This window comes from Oncorhynchus mykiss, chromosome 5 (genome assembly GCF_013265735.2).
Source record: "Oncorhynchus mykiss isolate Arlee chromosome 5, USDA_OmykA_1.1, whole genome shotgun sequence".
In the NCBI taxonomy this organism is placed as follows: Eukaryota; Metazoa; Chordata; class Actinopteri; order Salmoniformes; family Salmonidae; genus Oncorhynchus; species Oncorhynchus mykiss.
This window is the reverse complement of record NC_048569.1, coordinates 54857006-54876348: the sequence shown is the minus strand read 5'-3', so window position 1 is coordinate 54876348 and position 19343 is coordinate 54857006. Positions and strand designations below refer to the sequence as shown.

General features: G+C 41.4%; 1 protein-coding gene across 5 annotated transcripts; it reads right to left on the bottom strand.

Moving 5' to 3' along the window:
• Positions 1 to 8: 8 nt before the first annotated feature.
• LOC110524063 (transcription factor BTF3 homolog 4) lies at positions 9 to 7978 on the bottom strand. Of its 5 annotated transcripts, XM_021603374.2 has the most exons (7): positions 7854 to 7978; positions 7482 to 7600; positions 5025 to 5086; positions 3908 to 4021; positions 2125 to 2326; positions 490 to 549; positions 9 to 385 (listed from the first exon to the last, which is right to left on the bottom strand). In XM_021603374.2, exons 3-7 carry the CDS (start codon positions 5076 to 5078, stop codon positions 339 to 341), a joined length of 477 nt encoding a protein of 158 aa, XP_021459049.1. In that variant the 5' UTR covers positions 5079 to 5086; positions 7482 to 7600; positions 7854 to 7978; the 3' UTR covers positions 9 to 338. The 5 variants fall into 5 exon arrangements, with proteins under 5 accessions (XP_021459049.1, XP_021459047.1, XP_036833752.1 ...); XM_021603372.2 differs by lacking the exons at positions 7482 to 7600; positions 7854 to 7978 and adding an exon at positions 6401 to 6664; XM_036977857.1 differs by lacking the exons at positions 7482 to 7600; positions 7854 to 7978 and adding an exon at positions 6343 to 6363.
• Positions 7979 to 19343: the final 11365 nt, after the last annotated feature.

Sequence of the window (19343 nt, the reverse complement as noted above, 5' to 3'; positions counted from 1 at the left end):
ACCATGTAGAAAATGTTAATCACCTTTATTTTGTTTCGTAAAAACAAAATTATTTTTAAGACTAGCTTTAATTAAAATGACCACCGCAATCCTGTTCGAGACTAACAATGTGGTGAAAAGTACTGAACCGTTGACCAATGTGTTGAGAGTTTAAGTGAGCAAGCAAGTCTGATAAGGACTGCATCCTTGGGACATTTCAAAATACACAAGTCTCTGGATGACGGGATAGTGTTTGAAATGATAGGTCTTCATAGCTAGAAGTTAAAACATCAGAGAAGTCGCCTTAGTTTCTTAATTGCAGTTCCAATCCTTGTATGGGGTCTCAAGGGGAAGATCAATCAGTTTGCCTCGTTCTTTGATGCTTCGTCAAAATTCTCCACCAGGTCTGAAGAGAAGAGGAAAACAAAGGATGGTTTTACAGGTTGAAATTACATAATGTTTCCTCTGAAGTGTCTGAAATACTTCCCTTGCAAATGGAATCATCCTTACCTGGGACATCGTCGTCTTCTTCTTCAATATCTTCTGCTTTAGGGGTTTTGCTGTCAAGCACTGCAATAAAAAAATATATACAGTTGAAGTCAGAAGTTTACATACACCTTGGCCAAATACATTTAAACTTAGTTTTTCACAACTCCTGACATTTAATCTTAGAAAACATCCCCTGTCTTAGGTTAGCTACAATCACTTTATTTTAAGAATGTGAAATGTCAGAATAATAGTAGAGAATGATTTATTTCAGCTTTTATTTCTTTCATCACATTCCCAGTGGGTCAGAAGTTCACATATACTCAATTAATATTTGGTAGCATTGTCTTTAAATTGTTTATCTTGGGTCAAACGTTTCAGGTAGCCTTCCACAAGCTTCCCACAATAAGTTGTGAATTTTGGCCCATTCCTCCTGATAGAGCTGGTGTAACTGAGTCAGGTTTGTAGGCCTCCTTGCTCACACATGCATTTTCAGTTCTGCCCACAAATTCTCTATAGGATTGAGGTCAGGACTTTGTGATTGCCACTCCAAAACCTTGTCTTTGTTGTCCTTAAGCCATTTTGCCACAACTTTGGAAGCATGCTTGGGGTCATTGTCCATTTGGAAGACCCATTTGCGACCAAGCTTTAACTTCCTGACTGATGTCTTGAGATGTTGCTTCAATATATCCACATAAATTTCATTCCTCATGATACCATCTATTTTGTGAAGTGCACCAGTCCCTCCTGCAGCAAAGCACCCCCACAACATGCTGACACCCCCATGCTTCACGGTTGGGATGGTGTTCTTCGGCATGCAAGCCTCCCCCTTTTTCCTCCAAACATAATGGTCATTTTTGTTTCATCAGACCAGAGGACATTTCTCCAAAAAGTACACTCTTGGACCCCATGTGCAGTTGCAAACCGTAGTCTGGCTTTTTAATGGAGGTTTTAGAGCAGTGACTTCTTCCTTGTTGAGCAGCCTTTCTGGTTATGTCGATATAGGACTCGTTTTACTGTGGATATAGATACTTTTTCCTGAGGTCTTGGCTGATTTCTTTTGATTTTCTCATGATGTCAAGCAAAGAGGCACTGAGTTTGAAGGTAGGCCTTGAAATACATCCACGGGTACACCTCCAATCGATCCAAATTATGTCAATTAGCCTAACAGAAGCTTCTAAAGTCATGACATCATGTTCTGGAATTTTCCAAGCTGTTTAAAGGCACAGTCAACTTAGTGTATGTAAACTTCTGACCCACTGGATTTGTAACAGTGAATTATAAGTGAAATAATCTGTCTGTAAGCAGTTGTTAGAAAAATTACTTGTGTCATGCACAAAGTAGATGTCCTAACTGACTTGCCAAAACCATAGTTTGTTAACAAGAAATTTGTGGAGTGGTTGAAAAGTGATATTTAATGACTCCAACCTAAGTGTATGTAAACTTCCGACTTCAATTGTATATATAGTAAGCATCAAGACACTCCTCAGGTCTCAAAATAATCCCCAGTGCGCGCCATAACAGAATTTCCTTTTGCAACAAAAATCGAGAGCTTCTATTTGACACATTTTGCTTGGTCCCTCCCCGTTTTGTCCCGGTTGGTTCCTTGTGAATATACTCCAGCCCTAACCTAATGATTTTACATGAGGGCCAACCCACCTTGTCGAGGGAACTGCTCTGCTAGTTTGCGCAGGCTGGTGAGGCTGTCGGCGCCCAGCTGGCTGAGGATGCCCGGCAGCATCTCCGTGAGCTGCTTGGTCTCGGCATGGCCGGTGATAGCGAAAGTGTTGGCCGACAGAGATGCCTGCACTTTGGGGTTGTTGAAGTGGATCACTGAGCCGTCATCCTTGATCATGTTTACCTGGTGACAGTAAGAGGGGGGGGGGGGTTGCTCACTTCAAAATTATACTCCAAGTTTGGTCACCAAAGCCATACTAAGCTGCAGTCCAAGCAAGAGACTTCAACATCTACAGTGCCTTCAAAAAGTATTCACACCCCTTGACCTTCTCCAGATTTTGGGGTGTTATAGTTTGAATTCAAAATGGATTCAATTGAGACTGCGTCACTGGTCTACACACTATACCGCATAATGTCAAAGTGGAACTGTGTTTTTAGAAACGTTTCCAACTGTATTAAAAATTAAAAGCTGAAATGTCTTGAGTCAATAAGTATTCGACCTTCGTTATAGCAAGCCTAAATAAGTTAAGGAGTAACGATTTGCTTAAAGTCACATAAGTTGCATGGACTCACTGTGTGCAATAAAAAGGTTAAACATGATTTCTGAATGACTCATCTCTGTACCCCACACATACAATTATCTGTAAGGTCCCTCAGTCAAGCTTCAAACAGATTCAACCACAAAGACATTGAATATCCCTTTGAGCATGGTAAAGTTCTTTGTATCAATACACCCAGTCACTACAAAGATACAGGCGTCCTTCCTAACTCAGTTGACGGTAAGGAAGAAAAGCGTTCAGGGATTTCACTATGAGGCTAATGGTGACTTTAAAACAGTTACAGAGTTTAGTGGCTGTGATAGGGGAGAACTGAGGATGGATAAAAGATTGTAGTCACTCCACAGTACTAACCTAATTGATAGAGTGAAAAGAAAGCCTGTACAGAGTTTTTATATATATTCCAAAACATGCATCCTGTTTGCAACAAGGCACTAAAGTAATACTTAAAAGAATATGGCAGAGCAAGTCACTTTTTATCCTGAATATAAACTATTCCAATACATTACTGAGTACCACTCTCCATATAGTGGTGGCTGCATCATGTGATGGGTATGATCGTTCAGGACGAAAAACCCCACAAAAAAACAGAATAGAGCTAAGCACAGGCAAAATCCTAGAGGAAAACCTGGTTCAGTCTGCTTTCCACCAGACACCTTTCAACAGGACAATAACCTAAATCACAAGGCCAAATCTACACTCTAGTTGCTTACCAAGAAGACAGTGAATGTTCATGAGTGGCCAAGTTACAGTTGACTTAACTCTACATGAAAATATATGGCAAGACCTGAAAATGTTTGTCTATCAATGATCAACAACCAATTTGACAGAGCTTGAAGAATTTTGAAAATAATAGTACGCAAATGTTGCTCAATCCAGGAGTGGAAAGCTCTTAGACTTACTGCAAAAGGTGCTTCTACAAAGTATTGACTCAGAGGTGTGAATACTTATGTATAGGAAATATTATTTCTTTCATTTTCAATATATTTCCAAAAGCATGGTTTTCACTTCGTCGTTATGGGCCATTTTGTGTAGATTGGTGAGAAAACCTAATTGAATCCATATTGAATTCAGATTGTAACAAAAAAAAAGTGGAATAAGGGGTATGAATACTTTCTTTAGGCACTGTATAAGGGAGGCATGAAACTAACAAAATACAACATTTAAGAACTTAAGATGACAAAATGTATAATGGTAGCAGTGTTTACCTCCTCAATACCAGCAATGTTGTTGACAGCTAATTTCTTTAACGAACTCTGAAGTTTTTTGTCGTCGGCTGTTGCCGTCCTGTGTACGACCTTCTTCTTCCTACGTGCAGAGCCCTGAAAACAACACAGGGAGATGTAAGAATGTACACCAATAGAGGTTAAATAAAGCAGTGGTGTGCCCAGTGCTCTACCAACCTATCAGGAGTATCGGAAACCATACGGCTGATGATTAAAAATAAAACATTTGCAAATATATAACAGAAGTAGGCCTATATTTCATTATAAACATGTCACCTTAAATGACTAAAATAATGTGCCATTTTAAACAACTTTTAGTCTATATTGTCATTTGATAAAAATGTATTATATAGGTCTAACTCATCAAGATTGACTTGATTTAATACACATTTCAGAGGCACGTTCAACAGGACACAATGTTTTTGGAATGTTCAGATAGACACGTTAATGTATAACAAACATGCCTCCAACATGTAGAAAAGGGATGTCCAACTTTGATGGGGTGGGGGATGGGACAAAAAAAAACACCCCATGAGGGGCCAGAGTGGCTCACGTGTCTGTGTACCCACATCCATACCCACACATGCAGACAGAGCCGGCCCTAGCCTTTTGGGGGCCCTAAGCTAAATTGAGTGACTGACAAGAGAAAGACTGCTGATGCATAACCAAACTTTGAATTTGAAGCCAAGAGTAGTTGAGACCATGACGGAATTGTGCAGCAAACCCCATAATCACAACGTTTTTCAACTTTTCATACAAAACAGTTTCTATTGAAATAGAGTTAGCAAAATGACGTTGCACAAGCAGCACCACAGATATTGCGATGAGCATGATGCAAGACTTCACTCTCAAACAGTATCTGCGCATGTACACGGGCTCTCTTCAAACTTCTATAGGTAGGCATGGGACCAAAACAGTGGATAAGTTTAGCCTTGCGCTCCAATGCACTTAGTTGTTGCGGAAATTGACCCACTATGCTTTTTACTTAGCGCATCTACGTCATATCACTGACTACCTTTAAACATTGCACACCATTCTGTCCTGCTGAACGCACCCCATGTACTTCCTGTTGAATCTCTAAATAGGGAAATTAGCTTACCTTTCCTCCTATCCGGACCTGGGCTTGAAGTTTTGCTAATTTTTCTTGGTTCATGTTTCTACCTGGAAAAAATGACAGATGAGTAGAAGTTAAACTAAAACATGTAAACTAGCAACTGAACTGTTTTCAAGTGGAGGCATATGGGTTGTTATCTTGTCAATTATCTACACTAGTATCAGAACAATTTGCTCCAGATGACCAGTTTCATCCATAATTTGACTGGAAGTATTATGGATTGCGTCAACATACATCTGCTGCCAAGCCAACTAGCCGAGAAACGCTCAGAGAATGGAGTTCAGCATTCCTCACTTAACTAGCTGCTAGCTATGATAGCCAGCTAACAACTGTACACGCCAGGGAACCTCAATATGCGAGCTAGTTAACCACATTTGTCAAGAGGGCGTTGTTACTAGCTATCTAACTTTAACTACCCAACGGAGAACAGTGAAACAAAGAACATAACTACAATTTCAATAACGAGCCTAATCCACATGCGACATCTTTCACAAAAGGGATGCTGTCTGTTGAAGACGCAAACAAATAGCCAGATATAGCCAGGCTAACCAGACAGACTAGCACGCTAACACGAGCCAGTTAACAAAATGAAAACAGTGGATTTGCTGGGTATCCTATGAAGTGTCATTGCCTCTTTTCATCTAAGGTACATCAATCCCAGTCAAATATCAAACACACACGTAATTGTTTACCATAAAACCACTCTAAAATGGACGTAAAAACAATATACCAGACCTGATCCACAAATATCCGAGGAAACATGCGGCAACGAAAGATAGGAGGATATGACGAAGATCTTCTTCTATGGTATATTGGCGATCGCACAACGTAATGTGCATTCCGCCACCTACTGTGCGGGATGGAAACAGTATTCCCAAAAATGTAACAAAATACAAAAATACACGACCAAACTAAAATAAATAAACTGAACTAAATCACAAAACTTTTCAGCTAAAAAAATCCCTACACAGGCTCAAGGGGAACCTAGGAGGGCGAATCTTCCGGCGAAATAATCTGTTCTTAACTGACTTGCCTAGTTAAACATACTTTTTCCTTAAATCCTTAAATCCCAAAAACCAGGAGTGGTCTTCATCAAACTAAGACAACTCCTGGTCTGACAGACTCCACTTTTTCCAGCGCATACTTCACTATTTCGACACCTCAAATAGGTCTCCTATATATGCATCCCAGCAAGAAGTGATTCATTAACATTCATATTCTCCACTCCAATTTTAGTCAATTTCCTTTTTGTTCCAGTTTTCGATACTAGTGTTGTCCATTCATAACATTAATCTTCACAAACTTTGCCCGACGCGCTGCTTAATTCGAACTCATCATCCAATCCGCTGTCTTCGACTGACCCATTTCTTCTTCTTCGAGTGGTTTTCCAGCCGCCTGGACGCTTTGTTGCGTATTGCCATTGAGTTTCTAAACCCAGAAGCGCAACATTGCAAGACTTCCGGGAAACAGCTTGCGAAAATAGACCAAATATCCAAGCCGGTGTTTGAGGAGTAAATGAGAGAAGTGAACAAATATTTTTCTCGAAATCTGAAGGCACAACCTAGATTCGAGCAAACGGCCTAAGTAGTCGAACATGTTATTACTCCAACCTTGTGAAAGTGACAAATTGACACGTTTTCATTTTCGTCAAAAATAAGTACTTGCACATGTGCATTTCGGGGCGAGACGACCATTAGAGCCGATGACGTGTGGCCACGCAATAGCTTATCTAGCCAATGGCTGCATTCCAAACACTGAAAAGACACACCCTCTCCCCTCAAATTAAGTGGACACTTCCAGTGCTGCAAATTTAGCAATTTTGTTGCTAGATTTAGCAACATTTCAGACTACCCTGGCAACTTTTTTTCCCCCAAACAACACCTAGCAACAAATTGAGCTACTTTTAAAACGTTTTTGGAACTTTTAGTAACTTTTGAAAAGTGACTCAAACGCTAAAATGCACGCATTTTCCCTCTAAATGACAAAAAAAACGATTTTGTCTGTCACACACTCAGTCACAACACACGTGCCTGGCTGCAAAAGTGCATTGTGAGTGACGTCAGCAGCAGGCGCTCAGCTCGTGCACAGGCAGCAGCAGGCCAGCAGCAATTTCAGTTAATTGCAAATCATTGTTGGCCGACTGCAGCAGCAGCAGTAGTACGAGAGCCAAACCCAATGAATATAGTTGGTCATGAATGTTTGATCTTGAACAGAACTTACAACATCAATCAACATGTCTCAATCACAATTGTACAGCCAGAAGTACAGAAAAGAGTGAGAATCTGTACCTGAACAAATGCAAAATCATATTTTTTTTGGCCGAGATGGTCAGTCAATTTGAGTAACGTTATTGTGTATTCTACGTAATGACACAGTTATGTTATCACGAAATTACATTACAACGTCATTTAGCAACAAATCAACCTGCCTCTAGCAACTTACCCTGAAAATTAGTTGGCAACACTGGACACTTCTGATGATGTCTTGACGTCTGAGGAGTTTACGCTTGCAGAGCAGAAATTCCTTCATCCCGCGACGATTGTGTTTTCAGCCATCGGAAGCTTTATATGAGCTACAGTCAATTATGATTGCATGTCTACTTATATTAACTATATAATGGATTTGCGCCTACTGTATGATAGCTAGCAAATTAACTGACTAACGTTAGCCTGCCTAGCTAGAACTTCTGAAGAAAGAAAATGTTTTATTTCTACAATTTCCAAAAGATAACAAAACAAAAACATCAACACTTTTACGAGATGTGTTTGTGCATTAGTAGCACAGTTTAACTTATTTACATTCCTTTGAACTTACACTTGTATGTTGAGGTTTAAAGTTTTGGCAGACTTTCCTTTCAGGCCCGAAGTGAACGTAATTGTACACTCGCAAACTCCATTAAAAACGAGGGCTGAGGGCTTACGTTGCAAACTTCCCTTGCTTGGCTAATCATTTGAACCGACGGCTGCGGGGATTCCCCCAAGGGCTGAGGGTTTAGGGCCAAGGGCTGTCAACTTTGAGTTTGGAATGCAGCCAATGTCTCCAAGACATTGCCTACAAGTGTGATTTAGGATTTCTATTGGAAAAGCAGTTTTAGCCTATATTTATACATTTTTGGGGGGGTATTGCTGTCTTTCACAGTTTAAAAGTGCATTTCACATATGTTCCCAAAAAAAGGGGAAAAGAGAAATGGGGAAACTCATTAACCCTTCTACCGTATGGGAGTGATACACAGGGGGACCTGTCAGAAAAAAAACATTTTGAAAAGCTTTGTGTGTTAAAACACAATCAAACAGAACTATTCTAACAAGTCTCTATAAATCACTTCCTCATAGCGGCAAATTAATTTGAACTTCATTTTTATTACCTGTCAACATAGTCTAGGCCTACTTCCAAAACACTTCAAATTCACAGTTTGAACATAAAAGGCAATTTGTAGAAAAATTTATATAATTTAGTTTATACTAAAGGGATCATTGAACTTGTAGCCTATATTGTTTTTCAAGTAGGAAAGAGCAGATATATCAATACAAAGTTTCAACAATACAATGAACGGTGAAAATCGTATGGAAATTAAAACACAATACTGATCTTTGGCATGCATATTGTTGGCATGATGGTTAACACAAACACAACATCTGCACATTTTATTTTTTACTCAAGAACACATAATTCATTTGTTAATCACAAATCTCAAACCACTTGAGCCTTGGGATCGGAAAACACTTCCAGGCCATGTTTCAACACAGATGAGGCATTTACAGACAAGTTATACTGCAGTGACTTGATATATGTTACACTGCACCGATGTGACTTTCATTGGATACCTTTGCACATTCTGTTTCAGCTGTATACATAGTCTATAAATATACGTAATGTGATGTCAACACGGTTTAAGTAAACACTGTTACGTTAAATTAAATCCTTTTAAAACCACTGAAAGGATAGAGGTGATCTACTCATCATCAGATGAGCTAAACTGACTGCGCTGTAAGTGGTAAGCCGGCTGAGCACCCATGGTGAGAGAATCACTTCTAAAAATGTCTTAATACAGAAAATGTGTTGTACAAAAAGTACAACACTTTATAAAAAAATATATATACCTTTTAGTCAATTAGCAGACGCTCTTGTCCAGGCGACTTACAGTTAGTACATTCGTCTTAAGATAGCTAGGTGGGACATCCACATAACACAGGCATAGGAGGATTATTTAAGATACTGTTTGAAGTGGTAGGGTTTCAGATGTTTTCAAAAGATGGGCAGGGACTCTTCTGTCCTAGCTTCAGGAAGAAGCTGGTTCCACCATTGGGTTGCCAGGACAGAGGAAGTGTTGGACTGGGCTGAGAGGGAGCTGCCCTCCCGTAGGGGTGGGTAGGGCCAATAGACCTGAGGTATTAGAACGGAGTACTCTAAGTTAGAACAGACAGACACATGAATTTCAAATGTGTCAAAAACAAATTTTTCATCAGTCCACAGTACCGCAGCAGGTCAAAGAGAAGAGGCCAACCATCTGTAAGACACAACAGCAACCTCAACGGCCGGGCCAGCCAGAAAAGTCTCTTAAGAATTCAAAACCCATATTTTCACGTGGTAACAATGGCATAGCTGCCATATTGGGATTCCAGAAGACTGTGAAACAGAACTATTAGCTTCAACGGAGGAACACACGCTGAGTTGATGTTTCAAATTGCCTGGCACTCTCTCACTGACTGATAGCGAGCTTGAAACAGAGCTTGAAACAATCAATTGGCCTTGTCATTCTGCACAGGCTCTAAGGGCTCTGGGGACCTCGAGAGTAGCAGATGTCTTTAGTTCTGAGCACCTGCATCTATCATAATACTGCTGAAAATCACAGTGAAGACTCAAGAAAACAACATTGACAGCTAGAGCGGATTGCAGAGTTCATCCTTTCAAGGTCAGGTGGTGCTGTAGGTTAGCTAGAAACAACAGTCAATGAGGCTAACTCAGGGGTCCATATTCGTCCAGGCATTAATTGTGTGTCAATGATATGCAACATGCCTGTTGCTAGGTTCTGTGTGCCTCATGAATGCGCAATACACTGTGTGCACAATTATTAGGCAAATTGAATTCCTCAGTATTAATTTTATTGTTGAACAAACACATCACTCTAAGTCAATCCAATATGTTATTGAACCTCTAACCTGAATGTTTAACAAAATAAATCTGAGTTTTGTTTTTCTCAGGGGAATATATAAGTGGGCACAATTATTAGGTAACTATTAGTGTGCAGAATTATTAGGAAACTAAATAACAAAAATCATTTCTCCCAACACACTTGCTTATTCTCCATTTTTAGAGTAAGTGTAACAAATAATTAACAAAAAAATGACAATTAAATAACATTTTTGGCCTTTCAAAAATATTACGTAACCAATATAGCCACCCATCTTTTCAATAACTGCCATGAGCCTTCCATCCATGGAACCTGTCAGTTTCTTGATCTGTTCACTATCAACTTTCGCTGAAGCAGCAACTACAGCCTCCTAAATGCTGTTCAAAGAGTTGTGTTGTCTTCCGTCACTGTAAATCTCATGTTTGAGAAGGGCCCACAAGTTCTCAATAGGATTTAAATCAGGTGAGGAAGTGGGCCAGGTCATTGGCAATCTTTGAGGCCCTTGCTGGCTAGCCAAGCAGTGGAGTACTTGGATCCATGTGATGGAGCATTGTCCTGCATATAGATCACAGCCTTCTTGAATGCTGAGGACTTCTTCCTGTACCACTGCTTGAAAGAATATTCCAGAAACTGGCAGTAGGTTTGGGAGTTAAGTTTCAGTCCATCTTCAACCCAAAAAGGTCCAACTACCGCATCTTTAATGATAGCACCCCATACCAGTACCCCTCCTCCACCTAGCCTGACTCAAAGTGGTGCCCTGTGTCCATTACTGATCCAGCCACGGTTCCATCCATCTGGTCCTTCAAGAGTCACTCTCATTTCATCTGTCCATAAAACTTTTGAAAAATCTGTCTTCAGGTATTTCTTTGCCCAATCTTGACGCTTCAACTTGTGAATCTTATTCGGTGGTGGTGGTGTTTCAGCCTTCTTGACCTTGGCCATGTCTCTGAGCACTTGACACCTTGTACTTCTGGACACACCAGGTAGGTTGCAGTTCTGGAATATGGTCGCACTGGAGGATAATGGGTTGCTGGTAGCTTGACATTTAATTATTCTCAGTTCTGGAATATGGTGGCACTGGAGGATAATGGGTTCCTGGTAGCTTTATGTTGAATTCTTCTCAGTTCTGGAATATGGTGGCACTGGAGGATAATGGGTTCCTGGTAGCGTGACGTTTAATTCTTCTCAGTTCTGGAATATGGTGGCACTGGAGGATAATGGGTTCCTGGTAGCTTGACGTTTAATTCTTCTCAGTTCTGGAATATGGTGGCACTGGAGGATAATGGGTTCCTGGTAGCTTGACGTTTAATTCTTCTCAGTTCTGGAACATAGTGCCACTGGAGGATAATGGGTTCCTGGTAGCGTGACGTTTAATTCTTCTCAGTTCTGGAATATGGTGGCACTGGAGGATAATGGGTTCCTGGTAGCTTGACGTTTAATTCTTCTCAGTTCTGGAACATAGTGCCACTGGAGGATAATGGGTTCCTGGTAGCGTGACGTTTAATTCTTCTCAGTTCTGGAATATGGTGGCACTGGAGGATAATGGGTTCCTGGTAGCTTGACGTTTAATTCTTCTCAGTTCTGGAACATGGTGCCACTGGAGGATAATGGGATCCTGGTAGCTTGACGTTTAATTGTTCTCAAGTCTTTTGCAGTTAATTTGCGCCCTTTCTTCTCTATGCGTTTTTTTTTGCGCCCCAGTTGACTATTCGCAACAAAACATTTTATTGTCCGGTGGTCACGCCTCAATAGTTTAGCTATTTCAAGAGTATTGCATCCGTCTGAAAGGCATTTTACAATTTTTGACTTTTCGGTGTCAGTTAAACCTCTTTTTTGGCCCATTTTACTTGAGGTAATAAAGCTGCCTAATAATTATGCACACCTTGATGTAAGGTGTCATTCACTTTCGCCACACACTCCCTCATTACACAAATACATATCACCTAAAAATGATTCAATCCAATAAGTTTATATGGTTTGGAGTTGGAAAATGTGCATAGAAATAATGAGAAGATCAGAATACTCGCTTGCCTAATAATTGTGCACGCAGTGTACTTCCTATGCTCATCCAAAAACCAAACTTGTCTGGTTCCTTAGCTTTAACACCTATACATCAATGTGCTGCTGCTGCAACCTCCAAACCACCCTTCACCCAGGACCAAGGCTCTCTCTGATCAGATGCCCCATCCAGGAGTTCAGGTGATGGGCTTGATCATGGTGTTCGGTAGGCCTCCAACATCTCCACTCAGGCAGAAGCAGTCTGGCTTAATGCTGATGGAGGTGCTGCTGATCTTACCAGAGCCCTTCAGTGTGCTGCATTTCCAGTGGTGGAGGATGTGGGAGTGGGCTTTGGTGCCCCAGCAGCGGTGTCCACCCGGAAAAGCTTCTAGATGATGGCCTTCTTCAGAAGGATATAGACCCAGGGGTCCTAGGATCTGGTTCCAGGTGGCCATGCATTACTGCCAGTAGCAGGGATGCGGGTGCTCATCATGATGACAATGACCTACGGTGGTAAATATAGGACATTATGTGAGACAGAATGTAAGTCTAATAAAGTGTTTCTCAACTCCAGTCCTCAAATACCCCAACAGCACACATTGTTTTGTAGCCCCGGACAAGCACATCTGATCCAACTTGTTAACAAATCATCAAGCCCTAATTTAGTTGAACCAGGTGTTTGTCTGGGGCTACAACAAAAATGTGTGCTGTTGTGGGTAGTCGAGTACTGCAGTTGGGAAACACTCAGTGGCAACCCGTCATTCAGGGCAGGATGGACTGAGCCCCAGCTCTTTTGAGACACATTTTTAGCCAAAAAAATAATATATAAAAATGTGTGTGTGTGTGTGTGTGGGGGGGGGGGGGGGGGGGGGGCTTGCCTGTTTTGCATGCTATTTTGGCATTGATTCATGTCACATATCAGTTTGCAAACAATGTAAAAAAATATATATATTTGATTGAGTTAATAAAGCTGCATACAAACAGTCTCTTTTTTGTTTTCTTGAGTAAGGCAGCTCCAAAATGCAGGTGTTTCAGCTGAGCTCGGTGCTTTCTGTGGTGGTGGGGCTAGCCAGCAGAAAATAGGAGCATTGCGCCGTGATTGGCTCAGTGCTCTGTCACTCATGGGGACCTTACGCAATCGCCAAGCTTAAGTCCTTAGAAAGGGTGGACATCCAACATTTCAGCCCTTTGGGTCCCGCCATAGAGTTATATTACAAGTTCCTTTCCAAGAAGGCTCAAGGTCATTGGCCACAGAAATTACGTCAAATCACGTTATATGTACAGTAGCTTTGATTGGACTGATCATGTCAACATCTTACTTTCACAATTTTAGCTAGCAGTCATCTTGAATCAAGTCTACTGGCAAATCCTTTTTAATTTTTGTCATATGAAGAGAAAGACTGAGGAGAAAAAATAGAAAAACGTATTGCTGCTCATCGGCCATTGGACATAAACATTACACAACAATTTGGAGATCACAAATTCAACAATGAGTGGTTTATAAGGAATCGGTGACAGTGGCTAACTGCAAGCTTTGCAACAGGGAAGTCGGGAATAAACAGCTCAAACTGGGAAAATATGTTTTGAATGGTCATTCATTGATGACAAAATTTGGATTTTGACCAATGTGGTATTGTAAACACATCGTTCCTGGCCGGTGTGTGCTTGTTACTAACTTTTTTTGTACAGCTTTGACAGTGCTACAAATAGTATTGGTTGCGCTTGGCTTGCACGTTCAAATTCAGCACACACAACACTCTATAATAGAATTGTGATATTTTGACGTGTCAAATTAAAAGCTTATTCAACGCGTCAAATAGTGTTTTATGACATGTATATTTTTTGACACAAAAACCCAAATGGCGTTCAATGTGCCTCACCCTAATAATTTGATCTATTTTCACCTCTTAATTTCATATACTGTTCTAACTTGGTGGTGCACATCGAATAATCATCGAATATTGTAAGAGCTTTCAATGTCTGCTTATATGTCTGCTTATATGCCCCCTTTATTTATCCTATTGGTCTGACTTGGTGTACAGGGAGAACACTAAGAACTGCCCATGTTCTGAATTTTGTTGCTGTACATTTCAAAAGTGCTGAACAAATAGTTATATTGACTACATCTGTCCTAGCTCACTCATGTCTTAATCGAAATTACGGATTGTTTCTTATCCGCTGGTCGTCCCCTTATGCCATAGTTTGTACATCTCAATTGTTAGAAGAAACCACATTTGATTAAGCAGGTCAGCCATATCAGCTATGTTTTTTTAAAGGCAGTAAATGAGGCTGACAGACAAGGCTCCGCTGATAGCCAGGTGTAGCAGTGGTAAGGTGCTTTTGGGACAGCTTTATGTAGTCCCTAACAGTTTGTGGGCACGGTTTGTGACCGTTACAGTGCAATTAATGTATAGTTTAGTGTTGTGTAGTAGCTTTGCTGGCATGCATCCCCCACAGAATTCCTCTGTCCAGTGTTCTTTTATTTTTATTGGCCAGTCTGAGAGATGGCTTTTTCTTTGCAACTCTGCCTAGAAGGCAAAGCATGCCGGAGTCGCCTCTTCACTGTTGACGTTGAGTCTGGTGTTTTGCGGGGACTATTTAATGAAGCTGCCAGTTGAGGACTTGTGAGGCATTTGTTTCTCAAACTAGACACTAATGTACTTGTCCTCTTGCTCAGTTGTGCACCGGGGCCTCCCACTCCTCTTTCAATTCTGGTTAGGGCCAGTTTGCACTGTCCTGTGAAGGGAGTAGTACACAGCGTTGTACGAGATCTTCAGTTTCTTTGCAATTTTTCGGAATAGCCTTCATTTCTCAGAACAAGAATAGACTGATGAGTTTCAGAAGAAAGTTCTTTGTTTCTGGCCATTTTGAGCCTGTAATAGAACCCACAAATGCTGACGCTCCAGATACTCAACTAGTCTAAAGAAGGCCAGTATTATTGCTTCTTTAAATCAGCACAACAGTTTTCAGCTGTGCTAACATAATTGCAAAAGGGTTTTCTAATGATCAATTAGGCTTTTAAAATTATAAACTTGGATTAGCTAACACAACCTGCCATTGGAACACAGGAGTGATGGTTGCTGATAATGGGCCTCTGCACGCCTATGTAGATATTCCATTAAACATCTACCGTTTCCAGCTACAATAGTCATTTACAACATTAACAATGTCTACACTGTATTTCTGACCAATTTGATGTTATTTTAATTGACTTTTTTCTTCTTTTCTTTCAAAAACAAGGACATTTCTAAGTGACCCTAACCATTGAACGGTAGTGTATGTCCTCTTGTTTCTCTCTTCTTGACTGGTGGCACATTCATTGCTAACGTCCTGATCCTATGATGAAGACTAAGACAGTGATTGTGCAAGTCTGTTGCTACCAAGTATTCTTGACTTCAAGGTGATTATACAACATTTCCACATGGAAATGGTGTTTTTCGAAAATGTGCAAAAAAATATGTGTTTTGTCTCTCATAATTTATGGTCCGGGGCCCGGTTTCCCAAAAGCATCTTAAGGCTAAGTTCATCGTTAGAAACTTCATAGGCGTATCGTTAAATCTCAGAGCTCTTTCCCAAAACCATTGTTACACTCAAGTTGCACTCAAGTTGTAGAACAGCTAACTGGGTAGTTAGATGCTTCTTTTGCCCTTCGGCGTCACTTCATACACAAGATATTCGCTAAACATAAACATCTGGATTCTATCTGTTTCTGTGACTGCCGATAACTTCAGAACCAAGCTGATTACAATACAAAGTTGCCAATGTCTTTGCAATTGTTATAAACAAGCAAAGGGTAAAAAGATGTTTCAAATTAAAACCGAGATGACAGCTTTAAAAGACAAATACATGAAGCTACATAGGCCTACAGTGCCTTGCGAAAGTATTCGGCCCCCTTGAACTTTGCGACCTTTTGCCACATTTCAGGCTTCAAACATAAAGATATAAAACTGTATTTTTTGTGAAGAATCAACAACAAGTGCGACACAATCATGAAGTGGAACGACATTTATTGGATATTTCAAACTTTTTTAACAAATCAAAAACTGAAAAATTAGGCGTGCAAAATTATTCAGCCCCCTTAAGTTAATACTTTGTAGCGCCACCTTTTGCTGCGATTACAGCTGTAAGTCGCTTGGGGTATGTCTCTATCAGTTTTGCACATCGAGAGACTGACATTTCGATTGGATTCAGGTCTGGACTTTGACTTGGCCATTCTAACACCTGGATATGTTTATTTTTGAACCATTCCATTGTAGATTTTGCTTTATGTTTTGGATCATTGTCTTGTTGGAAGACAAATCTCCGTCCCAGTCTCAGGTCTTTTGCAGAATCCATCAGGCTTTCTTCCAGAATGGTCCTGTATTTGGCTCCATCCATCTTCCCATCAATTTTAACCATCTTCCCTGTCCCTGCTGAAGAAAAGCAGGACCAAACCATGATGCTGCCACCACCATGTTTGACAGTGGGGATGGTGTGTTCAGGGTGATGAGCTGTGTTGCTTTTACGCCAAACATAACGTTTTGCATTGTTGCCAAAAAGTTCAATTTTGGTTTCATCTGACCAGAGCACCTTCATCCACATGTTTGGTGTGTCTCCCAGGTGGCTTGTGGCAAACTTTAAACGACACTTTTTATGGATATCTTTAAGAAATGGCTTTCTTCTTGCCACTCTTCCATAAAGGCCAGATTTGTGCAATATACGACTGATTGTTGTCCTATGGACAGAGTCTCCCACCTCAGCTGTAGATCTCTGCAGTTCATCCAAAGTGATCATGGGCCTCTTGGCTGCATCTCTGATCAGTCTTCTCCTTGTATGAGCTGAACGTTTAGAGGGACGGCCAGGTCTTGGTAGATTTGCAGTGGTCTGATACTCCTTCCATTTCAATATTATCGCTTGCACAGTGCTCCTTGGGATGTTTAAAGCTTGGGAAATCTTTTTGTATCCAAATCCGGCTTTAAACTTCTTCACAACAGTATCTCGGACCTGCCTGTTGTGTTCCTTGTTCTTCATGATGCTCTCTGCGCTTTTAACGGACCTCTGAGACTATCACAGTGCAGGTGCATTTATACGGAGACTTGATTACACACAGGTGGATTGTATTTATCATCATTAGTCATTTAGGTCAACATTGGATCATTCAGAGATCCTCACTGAACTTCTGGAGAGAGTTTGCTGCACTGAAAGTAAAGGGGCTGAATAATTTTGCACGCCCAATTTTTCAGTTTTTGATTTGTTAAAAAAGTTTGAAATATCCAATAAATGTCGTTCCACTTCATGATTGTGTCCCACTTGTTGTTGATTCTTCACAAAAAATACAGTTTTATATCTTTATGTTTGAAGCCTGAAATGTGGCAAAAGGTCACAAAGTTCAAGGGGGCCGAATACTTTCGCAAGGCACTGTATATACTGTATTTAAATCATATTGAAATAAATGTCACGTTCATACGATCAAGTTCTATTTTGCTAATTGAAGGCTACTGGCAAATCTTGGCCTCAATTTCAGACCTAACAACATGTAAGCAAGGATATGCCAAATATTCAATTTGTGGCATAGCCTAAGCATTAGAATAAGCCTCCTCAATATTAGCAGCCATAGCTGTTAATTTAGTTCTAGGAGCTGATCCGTCGTCAGTATTTAATGTTAAGGTAAGATTTGAATGGAGAACGTGGATCCGAGAGTGGTGGTGGCTTTCTTTCGATCCTACTGTATCAGTATTTACACATGCAATGATTTAAAGTTCTCCCTACGTGGTGTTTTGGGAAACGCATGTGAGTCCTTTCGGCCGTTATTGAAGAGACGCATCGTTAAAACACTCATGAGCTTTAGTTCCATCGCTATCGGGAAGCGGGCCCTGGCTATTACTTCATAGACATGGTTATTTGCATTCATGCTTTACATTAAGCACATACCAGTTCCTGTAAGTGACGAATTGACAAAATGTAAAATGGTACAAATTTGAAAAAAGTATGATATGATACGAATTTGAGCTAGGTTGCTAGGTGGCTAACGTTACCCAGCTGGCTAATGTTAACTAGGCTAGGGTTAAGGGTAAGTGTAGGAATTAGTGTAACGTCGACACAGGGAGTCAGGAAGCAGGTGCAGTTAGTGAGTTTAGATGTGACAGTACTTCCCAACGCACAGAATGACGCCGGCCAGGAGGACGGCCCCGAGGGCGAGGAGTGGGCCGGTCCGGATGAAGCAGGTGGAATTTGGACCAAAAACTGGGAGGAGAGCGGGTATGAGGTGACATGCAGGGAGGAGGCAAGGGCCTAGTCAATAAAATGTCCTGCTGCCTCAGAATCCACTAGAGCTGTAGAAACAATAGATGATTGACATCCAGCTAGTGAAATTGATACTAAAAAAGGTTTGGCGGAAAGTGATGATGATGGATTACTCACGCCTAACCCAGGAGACGGATGATCACGGGGCCGTCCCTCTGCTCTCGTGGATTCCGGGATGGGACGTTCCGGACACTGTTGAAGCTGGTGCCCCTCCTGGCCACAACAGGAGCAGGGCCCAAACTGTCTCCAACAGCCTCACTCAGCTGCGGGGAGGTGTGGCCCCTACCTCCATGGGTTCAGGCTCTGACGGCCAACGAAGGAGGGAGAGAGGCGATGGGGGTGCCAACGCTCCCGAAGAAGGTTATCTAGACAGAATAGTGTGCAGAGAGCCGGCTCATTCCATCCGCTGGATGCTGCCACTGTCCGAAAGGTGAGGGTATACTCCGTCGTTGTCTGGCCATCCTGTCGTAATTGGAGTAGGTACTCACCCTGCTCTCTGCCCTCCGGTGGATGGTCGAAGACCCCCTGAACAAAGCCATGAACCCCTCACAGGAATTCAGCTCCTCCTCCTCTCTCCCAGATGGCCGTAGCCCACTCCAATGCAGGGAAATAACCGTGGCAACCTTGGACCTCTCGGCGGTGGGGGCTCACATCTGGTGAGTGAAATATAGGGAGCACTGGAGTAGGAAGCAACGTCATTTGTATGAAGACCCGTCATATTTGTCTGGGAGTGACAAACGGGCATCACTGACCTTGGCGGACTGTTGGATGGTCTGGGGTGCTGGCTCGCTGGGCTGGTCGACATGTGATAGAGAATCCTCCACCTGTTGGAGGTGGCGCCACTCCGGAAATGTCAAAACCTTGAAGAATGCGGAGGACCTCATCCATAGCTG

Excerpts from the sequence above, each read along its gene's own strand:
- LOC110524063 (XM_021603371.2), bottom strand. The coding sequence starts at position 5,801 with ATGTTTCCTCGGATATTTGTGGATCAGGTCTGGTATATTGTTTTTACG. Across the intron at positions 5,087-5,731 it reads CATTTTAGAGTGGTTTTATG|GTAGAAACATGAACCAAGAA; the intron begins GTAAACAATTAC and ends CATTTTTTCCAG. Across the intron at positions 2,327-3,907 it reads ACATTGCTGGTATTGAGGAG|GTAAACATGATCAAGGATGA; the intron begins GTAAACACTGCT and ends TACTGTCACCAG.